At 38.8% G+C, this 24,495-nt stretch overlaps 1 protein-coding gene across 4 annotated transcripts in view; it reads left to right on the top strand.

Moving 5' to 3' along the window:
• Positions 1-6,109: 6,109 nt before the first annotated feature.
• Positions 6,110-24,495, top strand: part of CCDC181 (coiled-coil domain containing 181) — a 28,329-nt gene continuing 9,943 nt past the window's right edge. The window contains exons 1-3 of one of the 4 annotated variants that reach the window (XR_006213839.1): positions 6,110-6,368; positions 11,321-11,460; positions 14,321-15,268. Coding sequence is in view for 3 of the 4 variants with exons in the window: in XM_007077014.3 (XP_007077076.2) it covers positions 11,344-11,460; positions 14,321-15,268 (1,065 nt within the window). In the remaining variant the exon portion in view is untranslated. Of the gene's footprint in view, positions 6,422-11,320; positions 11,461-14,320; positions 15,269-24,495 lie in introns of all 4 variants that reach the window. The other 3 variants (XM_007077014.3, XM_007077011.3, XM_007077013.3) reach the window with 3 other exon arrangements.

Below are 24,495 nucleotides of genomic sequence, written 5' to 3'. Positions count from 1 at the left end.
CCAGGGAATGTAATAGTTCATCGATATATTCCGAGTACCTAGAACTGTGTCTGGTGCATAAATGCTCAATAATTATTTGTTGAATGATTTAAAATATGGCTATGCCAAATCTGAGTATCGTCTGCAAAGTATATTACTTGGAACAGTTTTATAGGAGACATGTATGGTCACGTCTTTCTAATTCTTGACCCTTATTTAATCTCCTTTTCTTTCGTTACTTAAGTTGTATATCAGCTTATCTAAGTCAAAGGCTTCCTTCAAAATGTCCACTATTTAAACAGAGTTGCTCAACTTGATGCTCGTCTCTTGCCGACAGTGTGTGCTCGTTACTTCTTTGTATCCTGTGATGACCAACCACTGAAGACTGCAGGAGTGCTGTCCATTTCTGGGATTCTTTACAGAATGCACATTGAAAACCTAAGCTTATAACTATTATTAAATTAAAAGTGGAGAGGGAAAACATATGGCACTGGTCACTTATACAGGGATCTTATGTTTGTAGAATCCCATAGTCTCTAATGAATCATAAATTCTGAACACATTTCTACTGCCTGTAATGAAAATACGGTTATTCATTGATATTTAACATTTTCAGACTTTAAGAAGAACAAGGCATGTGAAGTGAAAGGCCCTGGATAGCAGACAACTTCTTTTCTCTATCTACCTGATTCTTCCTGAATCATCCTGTTCCTACATTTCTTTAATTCCCATTTCTTGTGTAGTCATTGACAGACTGAGGGCAGTTACATCAGAGGGGAGAGGGAAAGGATTGTATTTATTTTTCCAGCTATATTGGGATATAAGTGAGGAAAATGGTACATATTTAGTTTGCACAGCATGATTTTTAAGTTTTACAGTGTGATGATTTTATGTGTAGGTATATATATATATGGAGAGAGAGAGAGAGAGAAATGATTATCTCAATCAAGTTAATTAACACATCTATCACCTCATATACTTTTTTTTGTTTGTTTTGTGATAATACCTAAAATCTACTCTCCTAGAAAATTTCAAGTATACAGTACAGTATTATTTATTAATTATAGTTATCATGCCATACAGATCCCAAGAACTTATTCATCTTAAGAGCTGAAAGTTTGTGCCCTTTGACCAATATCTCCCCATTTCCCCCTCACTCTCCAGCCCCTGGCGACCACTGTTCTACTTTTTGGTTCCATGAGTTCAACTTTGTTAGAGTCCACATATAAGTGAGGCAGACTTTGTCTTTCTTTGTCTGGCTTATTTCACTCAGCATAATAGCCTCCAGATTCATCCATGTTGTCACAAATGGCAGAATTTCCTTCTTTTTATTGCTGAAAAATATTCCATCCTATGTATGTGTATTTATCACACTTTTCTTTCTTATTCACCCATTGATGGACTCTTAGATCGTTTCCATGTCTTGGCTATTATGAATAATGCTGCAATGAACATAGGAGTGCAGCTATCTTTTTGAGATACTGATTTCATTTCCTTTGGGCATATTCCTAGATGTGGTTTTGCTGGGTCATAGGGTAGTTCGATTTTTAATTTTTTGAGGAACCTCCACACTGTTTTCCATGGTGGCTGTACCAGTTTGCATTTCCACCAACAGTGCTCAAAGGTTCCCTTTCCTCCACATCTTCACCAACACTTATTATCTCTTGCCTTTTTGATAATAGCCATTCTAACAGATGTGAGGTGGCCTATCATCATGGTTTTGATTTGCATTGATGATTAGTGATGTTGAGTACCTTTTCATATACCTATTGGTCACTGTATGTCTTCTTTGCAATAATGTCTATATATGTCCTTTGCCCATTTTAAAATTGGATTCCTTATTTGTATTTTTGCTATTGAGTTGTATGCCTTCCTTATACATTTTGGGTACTGGCCTCTTATCAGATATGTGGATGGCAAATATTTTCTTTCATGCCACAGGTTGCCTCTTCATTTTGTTGATGGTTTCCTTTGCTGTGCAGAAGTTTTTGGTTTAATGCAGTCCCACTTTTTAATTTCTGCTTTCATGGCCTATGCTTTTTTGGTGTTATGCCCCAAAAAGTCATTGCCAAGACCAGTTTCAAAGAGCTTCCTCACTATGTTTTCTTCTGGGAATTTTACAGTTTCAGGTCTTACACTTAAGTCTTCAATCCATTTCAGGTTAATTTTTGTATATGATGTAAGATGAGGGTCCAATTTTATTCTTTTGCATGTGGATATCCAGTTTACCCAAAGCCTTTTATTGAAGAGACAATCCTTTCCCCATTGTGTATCCTTGGCACCATGGTCAAAGATTGGTTGAACATATAGCATGGATTTATTTCTGGGCTCTCTATTCTGTTCCATTGATGTATGGTTCTGTTTTTGTGCCATTACCATACTGTTTCAATTACTATAGCTTTGTAATATAGTTTGATATCAGGAAGTGTGATGCCCATAGCTTTGTTCTTTCTCAAGACAGTTTTGGTTATTTGGGGTCTCGTGTGGTTTCATGTGAATTTTAGGACTATTTTCCTTTCTCTGTGAAAAATCCTATTGGAATTTTGATAGGGATTGTATTGAATCTGTACATTACTTTGGGTGGTATGAACATGTTAGCAATATTCTTCCAATCCATGAAGGGGCACCTGGGTGGCTCAGTCGGTTAAGCGTCCGACTTCGGCTCAGGTCATGCTCAAGTTGGTGACTTCAAGCCCCATGTCAGGCTCTGTGCTCAGAGCCTGGAGCCTGCTTTGGATTCTGTGTCTCCCTCTCTCTCTGCCCCTCCCCCATTCACACTCTGTCTGTCTCTCTCTCTCTCAAAAATAAACATTAAAAAATTAAAAAAAAATATTCTTCCATGAACATGGAAGATCTTTCTATTCATTCATATTTTCTTCCATTTCTGTCATCAATATCTTATAGTTTTCAGTATATAGATCTTTCACTTCCTTAGTAACTTCTGAAGTATTGTATTCTTTTTGATGCTATAGTAAATGGGATTGTTTAAATGCGTATGGAGAGAGAGAGAGCAGAGTGACCTGCTGAACTCTATGAAACTGCCAAATGTGGGGTGCCAGGGTGGCTCAGTCGGTTAAGTGTCCGACTTTGGCTCAGGTCACGATCTCATGGTTTGTGAGTTCGAGCCCCGCATTGAGCTCTGTGCTGACAGCTCCGAGGCTGGAGCCTGCTTCAATAGCTCTGTCTCTCAAAAATGAATAAACATTAAAAAAAAGTTTAAAAATTAAAAAAAAATTGCCAAATGTGTCATTAACATTCGTCCATCATTTCTTCCTCACTTAATATGCCAGTCCTGTATTCTCATGATCTCATGGTATCTCTGATTATCCTAATTTACCAAAGGTCTGCACTTTCTAAAATGCCCCATTTTAGAAATTTATTCTTCCCTTCTCCTTGATCATCAAAACACTAATTCCTTCAATAACCTCTGAGCTGATAAAGTAGTAGGAAGAAATTATGAATTCAGTTACATGATTAAGGTTATTCACAATAAAATTAGCTCATTTACTGAGTTATGTCAACTCAATAAATATTTACTAGCCACTTAAATGCCAGTTCTGCTAAGTATACAGAAATACCTAAAACTCAGTCTCTTCTTTAAGGAAGTCACAGAAGAAATGAAGGATACACTTAACTTACCCAAAGATGCTATTAATTTTAATGGAAATGCCTGTTCACAGATCATACTTCAGTGGTTTTCATAACATGCTTACAATATCTCAGAGGCTGCCACGGGCAATGAAGGACAGATTTCATCTTATGCTGCCAGCAATTCTGAATTACATAACGATCCTGGAATAAACAAGTTGATGCCCCCATGCCCTCGCAAATGCTAACTTCTCTGTGTATAATGCCCCACCCTTGTGCAATTCTTTTCATTCTTCAAAAGTCAGCTCTAATGTCAACACTTTGCAAAGGACTCTTTGTCATCACCTTTTCCTAATTGATCTCCAGTTTTCAGCTATATCTGTACCTTGTGTATCACACTGTGTTCCCTTTCTTTAAAGCCTGTCTCCTTTTTTTTTTTTTTTAATTTTTGTTTTTAACTTTTTTTTTTTTTTTTTGAGACCGAGAGAGACAGAGCATGAACGGGGGAGGGTCAGAGAGAGAGGGAGACACAGAATGCGAAACAGGCTCCAGGCTCTGAGCAGTCAGCACAGAGCCTGACGCGGGGCTTGAACTCACGGACCGTGAGATCATGACCTGAGCCGAAGTCGGACGCTTAACCGACTGAGCCACCCAGGCGACCCCCCGTCTCCTTTTTTTAGACTATGAGCTCCTTCATGCATAGATTAGAAATTATTCACCTCCCAGCAGACCTGTAAGTAAGGCACTCAGCAGGAAATATTGAATGAAATTATTGAAAACCTATTATTTCTCTGCTTTCTTTCACAGATGCTAGTGAAATAGATCTTTTTTATGAGCTCAGGTTTATCACCACATTTTATTTATGCTTTCATCACTTGATAGACATTTGAGTTGTTTCCACTTTTTGGGTGCTACATCCCATTACATTTGTAAAAAACATTTACAAATATTTGGGAGGATCAGCGGGAAAAATATTAAATTAGGAGTTCTGAAACCTAGATGTTACCTAGATGTAGCTTTGGTCGTAATTCCATACTTATTAAAGGAGATTAAAAAAAATGTTTATTTATTTTTGAGAGAGAAAGAGAGAGGACAGAGCGTGAGCAGGGGAGGGGCAGAGAGAGAGGCAGACACAGAATCCGAAGCAGGCTCCAGTCTCCCAGCTGTCAGCACAGAGCCCTATGCGGGGCTCCAGCTCACGAACTGTGAGATCATGACCTGAGCTGAAGCTGGGTGCTTAACCAATGGAGCCACCCAGGGGCCCCTTCATTAAAGGAGATTTAACTAGAATTCCTTCCACCTTAAACAGTCAATAATTTTATATTTTATCTTTTTCAAGTGTTTGGCCTAAGATCGAAGTCCTGCAGCAGGAGAAACTTTAAATCTGGAACTATGAGTTACACATTGCAGCTAAGAAACACAGTAAATATTGTAATCCATTTTAACCTTAAAATCTTTTTTATTTTTTACTTAGTTTACAATTTGGAGAATATTTTAAAAGTCAATTCTACATGCCCCTCTTTGAAGAAAAGATGCTCTCCATTATACCAAGTGATAAACATTCTAATAATAAACAGAGGTGCCTGGGTAGCAAAGTTCATGAAGCTTCCGATTCTTGATTTCTGCTCAGGTCACCATCTCTCCGGTTTGAGAGATCAAGCGCCGGGACTGGCTCTGTGCGGAGCCTGCTTGGAATTTTCTCTCTCCCTCTTTCTCCGCCTCTCCTCTTCTCACGCACACACACTCTCTCTCTCAGAATAGACAAACATTAGGGGCACCTGGGTGGCTCAGTTGGCTGAACACCTGACTTCGGCTCAGGTCATGATCTTCTGGTCTGTGAGTTCAAGCGCCACATGGGGCTTGCTGTTGTCAGTGGGGTTTCAGGTCCTCTGTCCCCCTCTCTCTGCCCCTCCCCTGCTTGTGCTCTCTCTCTCAAAAGTAAATAAACATGAAGCAAATATACATTAAACATTCTAATAATAAAAAAGAATCTGAAAATTATGGAGTGTACTGAAGAAGTACTTTCATTTCTCCCTGTTTGTTTCTGGCAGGGAATGGCCAGTTTCTAAAATCTTGTCACTTGTCACTGCAATCAAAAGTTCACTTTGCCTCCCTTTTATACATAAAGTCGATCTTTAAGGAGGATTTGAGAATATCCTAGTTGACCATTCTCAGATTTTTGAAACCTGGAGCAAGCATCCTTTGATCACTCTTTTGGGTGCAAAAGGATGTGTTTTTCATTCGCGGTGAGGTTGCTGAAGCTTCCAGTAAAAGAATCTGGTAGCTAATTAGCAATCCGCTTACCTAGTCGTGAAAACTGAAATGACTTGGATAACGCGAAGAAAATAACACACAGACCTGTACCTCCAGAAATCGCTCTAAAAATATCCGTATTTGGCGAGAGACAACTCCACGCGGGAAGAGTCACAGCCAAGAAAGCGATCCTTCGCCAACTCTGACTCGCGCCTTGGAAACCTGCGCGTGGAGCGTGCAGAGCTCGGTTGTCTCCTTGGAAACCGCAGCCCGGCAGGTCTCCGGCAGGCCCCGGGGAAGCGCGCCTGGAGGAGCAGGTGTTCTCAGGCTGCCGTCTGCGCCTGCGCCGGTCCACCGCGCCCTCGTAGTAAGAGAGGCCCGGATGGAGGACGCGGAGACGCGCCGTTGCTATGGCACCTGGGTCCTGGCCGCCTGGGGAGCAGGTGCCGGGGTCTCCCTTGCCTCACTGTCGGTCAGAGCTTAGAAAGAGGAGGAGAGGAGAGCGCCCCCGGCCATCTCTGTGACCCCAGCCGCTGCATCTCACACAGGCAGGAGGGGAACCAGAGGGAGAGAAGGGAAGGATGATGCGGAGATTTTTATGGTGGGAGATATTTATAGAGGGGACGGGGGTCAAACGTCTGGGACGTCTGGGAGGAAAAGTGCTTAGAAGAAGGGAGCGAAGAGCCTTCCTGTGGGCTTCTGATGCGGGCGAGTCCCGGGTCCGGCGAGCCCGAGGGGGAAGTCTGGCAACACCTTGCTTGCTTGGCTTTGTATGAGGGACCCCCCCCCCCCCATTTTTGTCATTTTCTTACCCCTCTCAAAGTTCTCCTCCCCAGGAGAAAAAAAGTCATTCCTGAAATGGTAGCTTCCATGAAGAGGCTCGGGTATTCATTTAGTCGATGGTACCTGGGGACCCTGGATACAAATTAAACTTAGCACCTGTTTGCAAAATACTATTTAATTGTCATAGTTGGTGACAGAGCATGAATTTAAGAATTTTAAAATTCAGTTGAGAAGGAGACAGCAGGGAGAATGGGCCAGGTGGTCTCATGGTGTTCTTAGGGGTTAGCTTTTGCTTAAGTACTTATTTTGTATTAAAACGGGTTGTCTTTGACGTTCTTTCGATGCTCTTCGATTTTAAACAAGCATGTGTTTAACAGGCTATGAGATAAGGCTGGGGTCAATGAATTAAACTATTTTCGAAGGTCTGAATCCTGAAAGAAAGTTGTCAAAAGCGTAGACATATAGACTTAGCTTAGACTCACGCTAAAGGATCTGCAGTCACATACCCACAGGGGATTTAGCAGACACCCAGGAGGAAGGAATTAATTTCTGTCTCTTATTACAGTTAACCTATTAAGAGGGTGGTTCTTACTCAAGCCACACAGAGATTTTTACTGCTCATAAACATTGAAATTTAAATGTGTGAAACTCACAAGGAGTAAGTGTGAGGGATTCAGTTTGGGTAAAATGTGTTTTTGTAACAGTATGTTGACTGTGTAGCATATGGCCAGTACCCTGGGGATGATGATTAAAACAACTGAAGGGGATTGGATATCCTGTGACGCATTTGAAAAAGGCTTAAGGGACTTGGTAACAAGAATTTATGATTTACGTTCTTTGTTTACTTGGCAACCAGCCATGAGGTTTTTGAAGAGACAGGAAAAGAATGGCGGTACAAATTTAATGCACCTTCATTTTCTTCTTAGAGTCACTTCAAACTGTGGCTTTTTCTCTTTTCAATTCTTGCATAATAGTACGATTTAATAACACCTAGTATGTTTGATTTTTTCATTTTATTTTTATCGATTATGCTGATCCTATCTGTTAGTTTTAAATTTGAGCTTTCACATGGGTGAAATTTGTTGTAAATAATAAAGCACAGCTACCAAAGTCCTCAGGCAACTATTTGTTTACAAATTCAGAGCTATGTTTATTACACAATTAAAGGAGAGCACTGGAGAGTTCCATAGAAATTTTATTCTAACAATTAGTTATGTAACCTAAACATCTTAATAAATAAATTCCAAGATCCCTGGTCTGAAAAGAAAGCGGATTATCCTAAGGCACTTGTGACTGTGAAAGACGGTATTGTTTCTATAATATTTTGGATCACAGTGAGTTTTAGTGTGTTCTAATCATCCATGGCACCCTTACTTTCAATTAGTAGATAGGCATAACAGTTGAGGTGAGTTAGCCTGTCTTGCGGCCAGCCAGTGGTAGATAAACTCACTCCAAAGCATTGATTTGGTTTCCCTAGGTTACCTCAAAATATTATTGCTCTCAACCTTTGCTTTACAAATTACTGAAACCTTACTTCGAGTTCTTTAAGTAAGTCTGTTCTGTATTCTTAGTTTAAAAGAAATAACTATCTAGAAGGAATTGTAATCCAACTAATACATTGGAAATAGTTGTAATTACCCAGTTGAATAATTAGATTGAATGATTTGCATTCATGTACCTAAAACTAACTTTGTCTTGAGAAGGGGCTTAACCGACTGAGCCACCCAGGCGCCCCCAGACCAGAAGTTTTTAAGTCTTGGATTTGAAAGGCCCCGATCACTTGTTTTCGATTAAGTTTATCATGATACTGTGCATTTCCTTTTAAATTCTCGTGCTTTTCATGAGTTGGCAGTTATTTGCTAATTTGCAGCTTATAAAAAGTTTAAAATAAATCTTAGGGGTCCCCCAGCTCAACAGTTTTTGCTAAAGCTCCTTGTCATTGACAGGGAATGAAGCACTTCTAATAGGCTGCTCACTTCACTTCAGGACAAGTTTGCAATGTAAATTCTGTTGTTGTTGTTTTTTTTTTAATTTTTTTTTCAACGTTTTTTATTTATTTTTGGGACAGAGAGAGACAGAGCATTAACGGGGGAGGGGCAGAGAGAGAGGGAGACACAGAATCGGAAACAGGCTCCAGGCTCCGAGCCGTCAGCCCAGAGCCCGACGCGGGGCTCGAATTCACGGACCACGAGATCGTGACCTGGCTGAAGTCGGACGCTTAACCGACTGCGCCACCTAGGCGCCCCTGTAAATTCTGTTTTAAATTGCCGAAATATATCCCTGTTTCCAGCCCTTGACACTAGTTTCACTGTTTGAAGTTAGTTAGGAGGAAGTCCAGTCTTCCTCCAGCCGGCAGCCATTTGGATAATGTAAAGCGCGTGTCATGACTTTTGTGTTTTCTTTTCTTTAGGTTAATATTCCTAAGGCATTCCTCAGGGTCTGGTTTTCAGGCATTAGTCTCATAGCCTCCCTTCTTCCCTTCTCTTTTATCCGTCTTCCTCCTGGTTTGCTAGCCTCTGAATGTGTTCCAGCTCGTCTTTTGTCCTTTACAGTGCAGCCCAGGAAACTGGATAGGGTGCTTCACGCTTCTGTGTGTCTCACCCCTAGTCTCAGGCTTGCAGTTGATGTATGTTTTGGGTGTCCCCATCATCCTTTTAACTCACTGGAACCTACTGTTCAGTAAAACCTATTGACATGTTTTTCACACACAGTATTGAACAGCCTCACCTCTTCACTTAGCTAGTGCTTGTGCAACTAGTGGGAAGGTGTTCTCCCACATGCTTTTTTGGGCAAACGTTGGAAGGAAAATCATGTACATCTCATCTCCCTTTAGTAAAATTGGCACCAGGTTAGGTGAGCGAGTCAAAGGTTCACGGATAGTAAAGTGAAGCCAGTGGCCGAAACGAAGCTTGTGGGTAGTTTATTGATTCAGACAAAATCTCTCTCATTTTAGATCCTAAAGAAATATGTTCTTGACATCGGTACTTTCTGCCTCCAGAAAGGGTTTTAGGCAACTTAGTCTTGCTGCAGGCACAAGAGATGGCTCATAGGTATAGAAACAGGTATACAAACAGGGTACCAGGTGTTTGGGACCCTGAAGATGAGATTTCTATAGTTCTTTTGAAACTGGACCTAAAATTCTAGTACATTTAGAGAGCATTGCTCTTTCTGTTTTTGTTTAATAGTGGAAAATGTGCAGATGATTGTTATATATTTCTGCCTTTATGACAATTAGATCTACACGAACAGTTTTCCCTCAACCCTGTTTTTTGAACAGATGATCGGACATCAGACTGACCCCTTCTCCCTCCTTCCAGCTTCTTCTTCAGGAGCACATTATGTTCAGGTCACCCTGGACAATTTCATGCACTTCCATGTTTGTTTGCTCTTTCTCGTGCTGTTCTCTTTGTCTGAAATAACTAATAACCTCTTGTACTCAGTATTCAAAGCCTATCTCAGCTTTCCTTGGTATTTCCAATTTTAGACTGAGTTCATTGCTTTTTTATTCCGCCTTCCATAATTCTTTACTTTTTAATTTCTGTTTTTATCTACATTTAAAATTTCTGGGTTTTGTTTGTGTTCTGTACCATACCGGAAACACCTCAGGGGCATAGGTCTGTTTTATAATCTTCATGGGAATGTATATAGGAATATTGTAGGTGTTCAACAAAGTTTCATCAAAACCGTACATATATACACATATATATGGTATGTTCACATGCATATACAGACACATAGGTGAAGATTCATTGGCTGCTTTTGTTTGAAAAATTATAGACAAAACTATATAGCAGGGCTAGGAACTGACCTCAATTTGTAGATAACTTTAGCTTTGTTCTCTTAAAAATGACTGAATTTATACACCATTTTCATAAACATTAACTTTCACCTGACCTATTTATTTATCACTGTTACCGGATAGTATTAGACATCACATTTGTTTTTGCTTTTTTTTTTTTAATGAAAAATATATTTTATAGAGTTTAAAACAGTTTGACTTCTGTGGAAATTAACATTTACTGTAGTTGAAAATCAAATGTTACTTAATTGAAAGCTCTCAGATCACAAATTAGAACCATGCCCTATAAACTAGTAGAAGGATTAAAAAATTGATGATAGGAAGTGATATTCAGGTTTCCTCCACATTTGAAAGTTTGCTTTATGCTTCTCTTTGACAAAAGACCCACATTTGTACCTGTTTTTGTTCACTGAATGAAATCTGAAGAGGATTTTTGCTTTTATGAAACTGTAATTGCTTCTTTGCTTTATGCCATGTTGGCTTTCCTTGGAATACTCTGCTTTCAGAGAGCTGAGGAAACCTGTATTTGTTTTCATTTGAACATTACACAACGTTAATGAGTATGACTTAAAAGCTGAGTCATCTGCTCTGACCTGGGCAAGGAGTTTTAATGATTGGCAGGGGATGTGGAAAATCCTTCTCTAAGCCTCAGATAGTCTTCTTATCCCCCCTTTTTTTAGGCTCCTTGTAAATGAGGGTTTCAGGAATTGGGTGGAGGGGGGTGGTTTTTAGAGTGGTACATCTAGAAAATGTCTGGCCATTGAAGGCTTCTCTTTCAGGGTATACAGATATATGTTTATTCTGAACGTTCCATGCTTTGTGTTTCTATGTGTTGGTTAGTCTATTACATTAATCTCCATACTCCACTCTACCCCTAAAGTGTTCATAACATATACCTTATCTTTTTAAATCTTACAGCATTATTCTATAACAAACAGAAAATGGATGAAAATAAAGATATGGACTCAAAAGAAAGTGGAGAATATGAAGATGACTTTGAAAAGGACCTGGAATGGTTAATTAATGAAAAAGAAAAAGGTGGTGCCAGCATAATAGAGGTATATATAAATTGCCAAAAGCATTCATAATAATTACATTAACAAAGTGCTTTGTAATTCTTTAAGAGTTTTGCATATACTATGTCATCTAAACCTCCCCAAATTCCTTTGATATATATAGAACAAGTATCATTATTTCTACCTTAGAGATGAGAAAATTGAGACATTAAGAGTTTATATGTTGTATCCTAAGGTGAGAGATGAGAGAATAGGGATTAAGTTAGCACTTAATAAAGTTTAAATTATAATTAAAAATAGGAGTGCCTGGGTGGCTCAGTCCATTGAGCTTCTGACTTCGGCTCAGGTCATGGTCTCACAGTTTGTGAGTTCGAGCCCCGCATCCGGCTCTGTGCTGACACCTCAGAGCCTGGAGCCTGCTAAAGATTCTGTGTCCCTCTCTCTGCCCCTCCCTCACTCATGCTCTGTCTCTCTCTCTCAAAAATAAGTAAACATTTAAAAAAACTTAAATTATAATTAAAAACTATAATTTATATAATATAAATAAATATGATTTATTGCATCAAAAATAAAAACAAGTACAATTAATTTCTACTTTATATAAACTTGGATAAAATCATGGGGTTATACTTTTAATATAAATGAAAATAAAGCAAATCCTCAAAAAACATGGTCTTTTGGCTAACATTTGAAACCTTAAGACTGAATTAGTCCTTCAGGGGAATGTATATAGAGGAAAAGCGTAGAGTCAAAACTGAGCCATAGGAATACCTGTAGGAAAAAGTGGACCCATTAAACATGATCATACAGGTAGAAGGGAAATCCAGGAAAATGAACCCGTTCCTGGATCATGGATATAGATATATATATATGTATATATATATATGTATATATATATATATATATATATATGTATACATATATATATATATATACACATACACACACACACGGATATATATATATATATACACACACACACACACATATATATAGTGTGTATGTGTATCTATATGTAATTTGTGTGTGGGTACATGTTTATATATATTCATATATGTATATATTCATATGTATATACGTATGAAATTAACGTCAATAAATAGGTAATGAAGAAAAGATGTAAGACTGCAATAAGAATAGGTGACTTTAGAGGGACAACGACCTAAGTAATTGTGACAGAAGTCAGATTTAAGGTTAAGGGAAAGAATATGAGAAAAAGAAGACGGGCAGTTTTACATCACAAACTTCTCTTAGTTACATTTTGCTTTCTTATGCAATGGAGAGGACAAATGGGATAATATTTGAAAAAGGCAACAGAGTGAAAAGTAAAGGTTTTTCTGAGATGGCCTTTAAGTGGGAGTTCGATGCATCTTTAACAGAAAAATAGTAAGATTGAGTAGAGGCAGAGATACCCCAGAGTGGTCAGTTTGAACCAAAGTCTCATGACTGGAGGGGTGTGAGATCCAAAGCACAGAGTGCTAGAATTAGAGAAGTGATGATGATGCTTCATTGTTTCATTTCTTACTTCCTTCAGAAAATATTAATAATCACCTTCCATGTATCCGAGGCTATTGTGGGTGCTGGGGAAATGGCAGCTTCAAAACAAAGGGCTCTCATCCATCTTACTCATTTTTGTGGGTGATTATAATCACTTCCTCCTCTGAGGCTGGCAGGAAAAACGGATGACAGAGATAGAGACTGGGATGAGGGCTGGGGGGTGTGAAAAGTGGCAGTTTTATTGCACTGAATTTTTTGGTTACTTTGGCTTCTTTTGCAGTGGGCTTTAAAAAATGAAAACCAAAGAATAATTAGGAAACAGATACTGTCGGAATGAACTAGAAAATCAACTACGGCTTAAAAAAACCAATTACAATGCAGAAATCTTAGTTTACTTGTTTGTTAGACATTTTAATGGGCCAGGTTTATTTGCTTATCAGACATCTGGCAACGCTGTGCAGGTTAGGAAGAGATGGCTATCAGAAAAGGTGACCTTTAAGCATGTAAAAGCGGAAGGGGATTTTACGAGGTTGAAGAGAGCGGCAAGTAGTAATTCCCATAGAATTGTTTCAGGAGGGAGAGAATTGTCTGAGAAAAAGAAAAAAAATATCGTAGGGGAAAAGTGTTTCTGTTTGGTTGGTGAATATGCATGTATGTGGAAAAGATGTTAGATAAGAAGCCTTTAATTAGAAACGGGTGTAGAGCAGGGGTTTGTGATGTGATAATATTGATCTATGGTTCATGTGGAATTACGCTTTTTTAATATAAAACTGAATTTATGAGGGTGTTTAGCATAGACTGTTGGAGCCTCAGAGGATAGTTGAGGAAGGAAAATGTCATCCGTAGATAAAAATTGACTGGAATTTGGATATAGATTCTGCAGAAAATGGCAGCAATGATAATCTGAAAAGATTGTAAGAAGCTCAGAGTGATTAGAGCTCGACTAAAGGCTGATATTGTAATGGTCCTGGGGAGAAAGATAGTTTTTTGAAGAATAGAAATATTATAAGGAGAAAACACTTAACAAAATTTTCTTCTGAAAATTTAAAGTGAGGAAGATTTTATAGAGGAACCATAGTAACATAATAATGTACTGTTTGTAGTTACCCTTTCATTAATTAGCATAACATTTTTGAAAATATTAACATAGCCCCTAGCAACATCAAATTCAGATTTAGCATTACATTTTTCCTAAAGTGCTATTGTCACATGTATTTCCCTTGGGGTGCTCATAAATATGAGTTCAAATATTATGAGCACAGTGTAAATAAGAAGCATGTAAATTTTCCCATTCATAAAATATATTGCATGATTATGAAACTTCATTTTGGATTATCTACATATAAATGGACAAAGAGTCTCAATTTTTACTGAAAAAGAGAACCTTATATATATATTTTTTTAGATGGCTTGTGGGAATGAAGAGAATATTAACCAAGAATTAAAAGACAATGAAACAGAAACAGAACACACTGAACAGAGTTCTGATCCTGACAAATCTTTGAAGGATGAAGTTTCACCAAGAAGAAATGACTTCATTTCTGTACCAAGTATTCAACCTTTGGATCCTATATCCGATTCAGATAGTGAAAACTCTTTCCAGGAATCCAAAGTAGAAAGCCAGAGAGCCCTGGAGGAGGAAGAGGATGAGGAAGTAAGGAGATATATTATGGAAAAAATTATACAAGCCAACAAGATTCTACAGAATCAAGAACCTGTGAATGATAAAAGGGAACGGAAGCTTAAGTTCAAAGACAAATTAGTTGATCTGGAAGTTCCTCCACTGGAAGACACTGATACTTACAAAAATTATCTTGAAAATGAAAGTAGTATGTCTGGAAAACTCTCACAGTTATGTATTTCCAAGGAATTTGGACAAGAAAATGTGCTCGTGTCACTAACTGATGGAAATTGTGAAGAGAACAAGGATAGGAAAATTCTAGTCGAGAGAGATGGAAAGTTTGAACTTCTGAATTTACAAGACATTGAGAGTCAGGGGGTTTTGCCCCCCATTAATACTAATAGTACAGAAAATGAGCCTCACCAGTTGTCATCCAGATCTTCCAACTCAAATGTCAATGGTGTCAAGAAAGAAGAGCCGATAGCAAAGATTCATGCTGTTGCTCATTCATCAACAGAAGAGCCACTGGCTTATATCCCTCAGCCACCAGCCAACCCCAAGACTCGTCCAAGTTCTGCTGCCAACTCAGATCGAAGTAAGGGGAATGGGAAACCTAATCACAGGACACAGTCTGCAAATACACCTCCAGTGACCTCAACATATTGTCTTTCCTCTCGACAGAAAGAACTGCAAAAACGGCTAGAACAAAAGAGAGAAAAGCTAAAGAGAGAGGTGAGAACATAAGCGGGCATCATACTGAAAGCGGGATGTATTTTCATGTTTTATAAATGTAGTGGTACTTGAAATAGTTCCTCAAAGTATTGGGTAGATTTGCTTGCTTGTTTTGCTTTTCTATTGTTAGATTAAGTGGTTAAATATTAAGAATGCAGATTATGGGGTAAACACCATGATTATCTCGGTCCTTTCTTGGAGGGATCACAGGGCCTAGTAATGAATGACTTGTGTTAGAGACAGAGGTCTCAGTGATGACATCATCTGATCCTTTCATTTTAAAGATGAGGCTCAGAGAAGTGACTGCTGAAAGTAATTTTGATGTGAGCAGGTGAAAATCAGGTGTCCTGTGGAAAAACGAAGGCACAAATTCGTTGGGGTTTAGGAGGCAGCAGGTAGATTTGGATTATAATTCTCTGACTTATGTGTGTATGTGTATTCACATATTCTTCCATGCCTATATTTCCTTGATTTCAGAGATTTTAGTTTTAGATGAATAGAGCCTAATAACCTTAACAAAGTATTTCCAAAATGCCATATGGAATCCAAGATGACGATGACGCTGATGGTGATGATGATGGTGGTTTTGTGCTGTTGATTAACAAGAGGCTGTGAAGTAACCAAAGCATTTATTTGGGGTCTTAGGGATTGCAATCCGGGAGGCAGAGTGTCGACCTAAATCAAAAGTGTGCTCTGAATAGTGAGCTAGTGAGCTGGGAGTGCAGGCCTATAAAGGCAAAAAGCACAAGGTTACATAGCTTGTTTTGAAAGAATTATGATTGGTGATGGCAGAGTTTAAGCTGACTAGCTAATACACGTAGGCTGTTTAGCCAACAGGTTACAATTTCCATCCAAAGTACAAGAATGTGTCTCACCAGGTTGGTCAGGGTTGCAGTTGACAAGTTGCAATTGACAAAAGTCGAAAGATCATGGTGGGCTGAGAATTGAAACAGGAGACTTGAAATAGGAGACAATGCATAGGCCCCACTTCCTCAATGTTCTTTCAACTCTATTTTCAGTGACTGTCTTAGCAATGCTCACTTCGTTTTGAATCTTCCTTCACATTTCCCCCTTCTGATCAAGATCTTTCTGGCAGGAAAACATCGGTGACAGATTTTTGTGATCATGTAGTCCTATTTCATTATTGGAGTGGTTGGCAACCTGCAACTTGCTCTGGGCTCCTCATGTCCCTTGGAGGGTGGAATCTCATAGTGGTGGTTACTTGATGTGTTCTATAAGCATGCGAGGTGAGAGTTTTCCAGCCACATCTGAGTAACAAGGAGGTTTGAGGAAATAAGACCTAGAAGTCAATTAGGTTCTCTTTCTTTCAGTCAAAGGGTACATCTGGTGAATGGTTTTGAGTCTCTGAACAAAGATTATCTGAGTTCTGACAGGATTTGAAACATTGGCTGTGAAAAGCATTGATAGTGGGATAATAATGAGTATAGAACAAATTAAAACAGTGATAAGATAACTTGTAGCCCAGGTCCCAATTCTGATCAGGAGTCAGCTAAAAATATCTGAGACTCTGAAATCTAACCAACCAGAGGTTTTAGAGGATGGGATTCCCCTTAGAGATTTAGCAAGCTTAAAAATCTTAGCAGTTTCGAATTCCAAGCGACGGGAAGTACTTTCCCACGTACAGCAAGAAGTGTTAGTGATGGCAGACTCTACCGTGGGTCCCAAGTAAATAACCTAATGCTATGCTATTATTGAGGACAACATGAGATAGAGTATCCAAAGACTTGCCCTGGCTCTAATAGCTCAGGCAGTGAACCTGGCAATTCTGCTGATGGTTCAAGAAAGATTTCCAATCATGTACTCATTCCAAGCCAGCAACTGAAGATCCTCCCAAATTGGGCCCCTTCACTAAAGTTCTTCTCTCCTGGGAGACCACAGCCTTGGGAACGCCCCCAACGGTTATCTTTTTATTCGGAGGGGTTGTCATCTGGATAATTCTCTTCTTTCAGTTTTTTTTAGCGGGGAGACTCCTTTTAGTTCTATGATTAGTTCCTGTATGGTTATCCTTTAGTAATTAACTTAAGGACAGAAGAAAGGGAAGTTAGATATCCCAGGTGGCATTGCTTTGCCATTCTCCAGCTGTCTAGGCAAGCAGATGCCCAAGATTCTCCCCTGTAAGTGCAGACAAAAATGTGTCCTGTGGGGGTGCAAAGCATCTCTGCTTAGAACTGGTTATGGACTCATTTATCGATATAGAGGACATGATAGGAGAAAACCAGGGATCTGTTTTATTTGAGCAGACGGAAGGAGGGTGGCTGTGTGTTTCACATCTTAGCTGAAAGAATCTTTTGTAAGAGGGGGGTCTTGCAGCTACGAGTGTCTGTTGGGGAACACTTGTTATTTGTGCCTTGGCATGTCTGCAAGAGCCAAATATAGGAGGCACTTTAGTGCTAAAGTGCCTGCTACAAGGATTGTTCCAAATATTTCATGGCCATGAGGCATTAGGAAGAGTCTGTTGTGAGATATACAGGCCTGGTCATGACTCTTGGGAAAGCTGTCTGTCTACCTCAGGTGCCATCTGCTTCTCACCCAGATTGTTGATTTTGAGTGGGTCTGGATATTTTTAGTTTGAGATCTCTTGTGGGTGGGGATGTCCAGTCAGGAGAGGATGCCTTTTTTTTTTTTTTTTTTTTTTAAATAAGAACTGTGAACCCATAGGTCAACGCCTTTAAGTTTAGCAGCCTGGGGGTTAGTTAACAAATGCTTGATGTGGCCCTTCCCAGTGAGGTTGGAGGGCATCCTTGTGTGGGTGACATTTCCAGGAAGCAAATGTCCAGGTGGGAGATCATGATGTTGAAGATGTTTGTCACCCAGAAGTGTGCTGCGAAAAGATTGCTGTATGAGCTCGGTATTAGTTTCAAGTACCTTGATAAGATCTTTGCAATAGATTACTGGATTTCCTTTCAGTAGTAGTAGGCCATCCTCATAGGTGTTCTGGTAATGATTTCAAAGGGAGATAATTAGTGTTTACCAAATAGAGTGGATCTGAGGTTAAATAATTTGAAGGGGAGGGCTTTAGACCAAAGCAGACTGAAAGACTCAGTAAGATTTGCCAGTTGGGGGGGTCTTAATTATTCCATTTGTTTGTTCTACAGTGGCAGAGTATTGGGGATGATATGCGCAACGAAAATGTTGTAATATTGGCCAGATGTGGCAAATGGCCTATGATATTTGTTTTGTGAAATAGCTCCCTCAGTCACTGTGAGGTTCCAAGGGTATGCCTCAGTTTGGACTTATTTTCTCCAATAATATTTACCATGGAACTGAGGCCAGAGTTCCATGACTAGGAAAGGCTCTTGCACAGTGAGAAAACATGCAAGCCATTACTAGAACATATTTGTGTCCTTGAGATGGTGGCAGCTAGATAAAATTCAACTGCCATATTTCAAAGGGCCCAGAGGGTAAGAGATGTCTCTGTCATCAGAAGGTAAGGGTTTAGAAGGCAGGATTTAGAGAATGATAGTTTGAAATGATGACATTTGGGGGAGACAGCAAGAGGGTTTCATAAAAGGTTAATCTACTGGAGGACAGATGCTAAGTATAATGGGTATCATTCTCATTATAATGGCATTTGCAGTGGGGGTTGCTTATTTTTATGACATACATTTTATTTTTTATTTTTTTATTTTTTTAAAGTTTATTTATGTTGAGAGAGATGGGAGAGGGAGAGGCAGAGAGAGAGGGAGAGAGAGAATCATAAGCAGGTAGGTGAAGCCTGACACGGAGCTCAATCTCAAGAACCATGACATGATGACCTGAGCCGAAATCAAGAGTCAGATGCTTAATTGACTTAGCCGCCCAGGTGCCCCTATGACATACATTTTATTTTTTATTTATTTAAAAAAATTTTTAATGTTTATTTATTTTTGAGAGATAGAGCACAAGCAGGGGAGGGGCAGAGAGAGAGAGAGAAGGAGACACAGAATCTGAAGCAGGCTCCAGGCTCTGAACTGTCAGCACAGAACCTGACACAGGGCTCGAACTCACAAACTGTGAGACGCTTAACCTACTGAGCTCCCCAGGCGCCCCTGTCATACATTTTAAAATGATGACTGATAACATTGTATCAGGAAATAATCAGATTTCTAGGGATTTCACACAGTATTTGGAACACTGTACAGATGTTACATAAAGAAAGTTTAATATTATTTCTTATTTGACAATGCTTCCCATGTGATTTAACATATCAAATAAACCTAATAGGTCCTACGGAATTTTCCAGATCAAAAAGACTTCATTTAGAAGTTGATTTGGGGGAGTTTGTAAAAAACATCAAAATGTTTGGACACTTGACCCAATAGGATAACAGAAAATTATAAAACAATACTTCATTATCCATTTACCTAAATTATCAGGGACAAATACAGAAGATTACAGTCAGCTACAAAAGCCTTAGCTGGTCTTAACAGAGAAGAAGACTCAGCTTTCCCAAGTCATCAAAGACGTGATAAAGACAAAACATAGACTCTGTTTCCTAGGCAGATTACATTAAAAGTAAAGAAACTTTGGGTACAATCTCTTATGAAGGGCAGGCCAACAATCTGAGAAAATTTTGTCCTTTCAACAGAGAAAACCAAAATTTTGCACTAGTGTACTTTGGATATCAAAACTGAAGTTTAAATACATTAATTTTAACCTTGGCCAGCTTGATTACACATGAAATTCCTTTTCCAAGATTTCTTTCCTATGAACCTTCTACAACTTTCTGTGTCTATTTTAGTTTGTCTCTTTTTCTTTCTCTTTCTGAAATAATCAGCTTTATGACAAAATCACTTTCATTTCCCTCAACAAAATTCATTTCTTCCCCATACCTTCTTTTACCAAAAACACACACTCTACTTTCCCTCTCTTACTTTCCATATACAGTCATTTTCTTACATCCTTGTTGAATTTTAGTAGTTTTACTTTCAAAAATACTAAATAGAATTTTTAACCCTTAGAATCTTAATTCCTAGTGAAAACTAAGAAACCATTGTGGACTGGCACATTTATAAATATGTTTCATCATTTCATAATTTTTATAAGTCACTTTTTTTAAGTTTATTTATTTTGAGAGAGAGCGAGAGAACGAGGGAGGGACAGAAAGAGAATCCCAAGCAGGCTCCACACTGCCAGCATGGGGCCCGACAAGGAGCTCGAACTCCCAAACCCTGAGATCATGACCTGAGCTGAAATCAAGAGTCAGACACGTAACCAACTGAGCCACCGAGGCGCCCCTCATCATTCCATAGTTTCTAGAAGTATAATCCCTCTCCTAGTCATTTAAATTTTTTTTGCATAGGTTTGTTTATTAAATAGACCTAAATATTATATATTTTTGTCTTTCTGTAAAAAAAATTTAAAAGCCAAAACTAAATAAACTTAGGTTTAGCAATCAATATTTCAGTATGTTGTGCTATATATTTTGAAATGATTTAGGTGGTTAATGAACATTTGTTATCTAGTTTAATTCAACATAAACTTTGTTCTCCTTTAAATTTACTTAGATTGCTTGCTTTTAGTAATTATACTTGGATTAAAACACTAAACAGCTAATCATCATCTTAAGCTATTTCTTTTCTTGACAGATTTTGAAACAGAAATAGCATGAGCTTTTATGATTAGTAAACCCAGGTAGAAAAAGTTGTGTATCTCCATTGCCTCATCGTGATGCTGATAACCCTGAAAACATTCCTGTTTTTACTAAACCAGCAAACATAAACTTGCATTTTTTGCTTTTATTTTCTTACTAAAGTTTTTATTCAAATTCCAGTTACCATACAGTGTAATATTAGTTTCAGGTATACAGTGTAGAGATTTAACACTTGCATAAAACATTCAGTGCTCATCACAAGTCTACTCCTCAGTCTCCCATCACCTGTGTCACCCAGTTCTCCACTCACCTCCCCCCTGGTAACCAGCAATTTGTTCTCCATTAAACTAGCATGCATTTATCAAGGATTGTCTCAGATCATGTGAACTTGAGAAAGATTTGGGTTAGTGGTTTTTGTATTTCTGGGAATTTTTTGACTACTTAATTTATGGAAGCACTTCATTGTTTTTAATCCAATTAAATGGACCTTTTTCATAAATTAACTTTGACAGTGCCGTCAGAGCTAGAAAATGTCACATCACTGTCACATACATATGTAGACATATGTAACATATAGGTAGCTATAGACAGAAACCTTATGGTTTCATTTTAAAATTTATACCGTGATTCAGGCATGATTCAAGCTCTTCTCAAAAGAATAGCGGATCCGAATTGTGTTTCTGGCAGATGAACTTACGTTAGGTTAGTTAGTTAACCTAACGTAAGTTAGGTAACCCAAGTTACCTGCTAAGTTAATCTGAGTTAACTGCTCAGATGACCAAAGTCTTTTACTAAGGATTTTTATTTGTGTGCTGTGAAGATCCTTATAGAGCTGTCCCCGGAATTCTGGCAAGAAAATTGGAATGAGGAAGTGGAGGAGGGTACACAGATGGGACAGAGGGAAGGAGGAAGATGGCCCCAGAGGCAGGTCCTTGGTGCAAGAGGGCTGTTGCACGCCCAGAGGCAAAGCAGGAGGAAGGGAAGGAGACGGTGCCTGAGACAGAGAGGACGGGTCTTTTTAAAGTTGTCTGTTTGCTTCAGTTAGTTTAGAAATGGCATTTTGTAAAGACGAGATTTTTAAAATCCTGACTATGTTTGAAACCCCCCAGGTACCAACTGAAATAGGCATCCCATTTGGTTGTCTTTATAAGCCTTTTCCAATTGTGCACGCAAGTAAACTAGCTGTAGGACATCCAAAGTGTCCATTTTGACCAATGAAGTTTTAAATCCTCTTGGGTAATTTGATCCAATGGGGCAAAAATTCACAGCAAGAAAGACCATATTCCTTAACATAAATACTGCAGGAGTTACAATGGGGGGTTAATATTAGAAGCTCCTTAGAAGAATTATTTCCCAGGGCGCCTGGGTGGCTCACTCGGTTGGGTAGCCGACTACGGCTCAGGTCATGATCTCGCGGTCTGTGAGTTCGAGCCCCGCGTCGGGCTCTGTGCTGACAGCTCAGACCCTGAAGCCTACTTCGGATTCTGTGCCTCCCTCTCTTTCTGCCCCTTCCCTGCTTGGTCTCTGTCTCTGTCTCTCTCTCTCAAAAATAATAAACATTAAAAAAAATTAAAAAAAATTATTTCCCATAATTGAGTACTTACCAAGAACCTGAAACCCAAATATTCCATTCAGAATGAGTGAAGATGGAATCCTCCCCTCAAAAATGAGTGAGGACAGAAGCAAGCAACAGAGGACATCCAATTAAAGGCCTGAACCTTGACCAAGATGGGAGGTTCAGGACCAAGAGGATTTATCACTGTGACTTGAAGCCACCAAGGGTATGTAGGAGTGCAATGGACTCTTGGTACCTGACTCAAATCCACGGCAACACTGGAGACAGAGGTCAGGTACTTGAGATCCTACCAGCTATGCCCAGTAATGTTGATGAAGAAGAGGCTGTGAAGCAACCAGAGCGTTTATTTGGAGTTTTGGGGATTGCAATCCGGGAAACACAGGTCAACCAAAATTGACAGTGCTTTGAATTATGAGTGGGGAGTGCAGGCTTATAAAGACAAAACCCACAAGGTCATGTAACTTGTTTTGAAAGAATTATGATTGGTGGGGGCAGAGTTTAAACTATCTAATACACAGTTGACTATTTAGCTAACAGGTGTTACATTATCTCTATTTCAGTTCAAAGTAGAAGGAGGAGTTCTGGTTGCAATTGGCAAGAGTCAGAAGTTCCCGTTGTTCTGAGAACTGAGAACTGCAGGGAGAGACCTGCATTGGTCCTGCTTCCTCAAGCCCTTTCCACTCCATTCTGAGTGACTCTCTTAGCAATGCTTACTTCATTTGGGATCTTTTTTTCATAGCTCTTGAATAAAACTGTGTTTTATTAATGAAAACTCCAGGTAGTAAAACTGGTGAATTTTCTCTAAATGACTTAAATCAGTGCCCCAGTTCTCTGTTTTACTGGATACCTGATGATATTAAGCTGAACCAGAAAATATCTGACCGTAAAGGCCAAACTTCAGCAGGATCACAGGTAAATAGAATTTTACAATTAGAAGAATCCCTAAAGAGCCTTTTACAGATAAAAAATCTATAGTCTAGAAGTTTAATTAACTTTACCAAAATCATTCAACTTGTTTAGAGCAAAATAGGAGTCAGAATCTATTTTCTTGGTGTCTACTGAGAAATGGTATAGGAATTATGTAGGAAATTATCAAGGAAATTTCTGGTGTTTCAATAAGGAGCCCATATTAGCAGAAAAAGGTGAAAAAAAAAGTAAGGGTTTATAACCTATAGAATGCTCAGGCAGGAATCTGAAAAAATGCGTACTAAATAAAGTTTAGCTTGCTTGGCCACTAATATCTGAACTGTCACTCGCAAACTTAGTTTGCTTGGTTTATAGCAGTACTTAAAAGGATCTGCTAACGCCAAACTTGATGACAATACAAAATAACATTTGAGAATGAACTATAATAATGTTTGCTGTACACACAAATGTGTAAGTGCATTTGTATATTTCTATAAATGTTATATGAGAGGTTTTATAGAATTTCAGTGTCTTTTCACTACTGGACCGAGTAATCTTGAACTGGTGTGACTCAGAAATAGTTTCGTTTTTATTTTGATCCTCTTGGTGCTGAGATGCACTTTTCTCATGTCAGGATCCTCAGAACTAAATTTCCCTTGGTTTATGCACTTGCTCAAGGCATGGTCTTTATTACTTATATGCTTGCTCAAGACTGTATGGAAATGCTAAGGCTTTTTCATATTTTCTAGTTGGTTTCAGGGGAAGGCTTTCCTTGTTTATACCCAACAAAATATTTGCTGAGTTGAGCTGCTATACTGTATCTATTCTAAGTGCATCATTCCATTGTTTTCTTTGGCAACTGCATTATCTGTACTTCGGCTGATATCTTCTGTGTAATATCTAAAAGCTCCTCCAGAAAGATAATCATCTTACCATACTGTCTGTATTGATGCAAGACATCATCAACTGAGAAAAGAGGCAGAACTGAAACAAAACAAAAGCACTTACTATTTCAGGTCTCAGAATTGCAATTTGGGGAGTAGAGATTTGGGTAGCAACCCAAATTATGTCCACTAGGGCACAAAAGTCAAGCGTTTTTAGAGGCAAAAAAAGAATGCTTCTTTACGTTATTTACAAAGAATTTTGTTTGGC

This window comes from Panthera tigris, chromosome F3 (assembly GCF_018350195.1).
Source record: "Panthera tigris isolate Pti1 chromosome F3, P.tigris_Pti1_mat1.1, whole genome shotgun sequence".
Lineage (NCBI taxonomy): Eukaryota > Metazoa > Chordata > Mammalia > Carnivora > Felidae > Panthera > Panthera tigris.
Note: the sequence above shows the minus strand (reverse complement) of the source record. Positions and strands in the feature narration are given on the sequence as shown.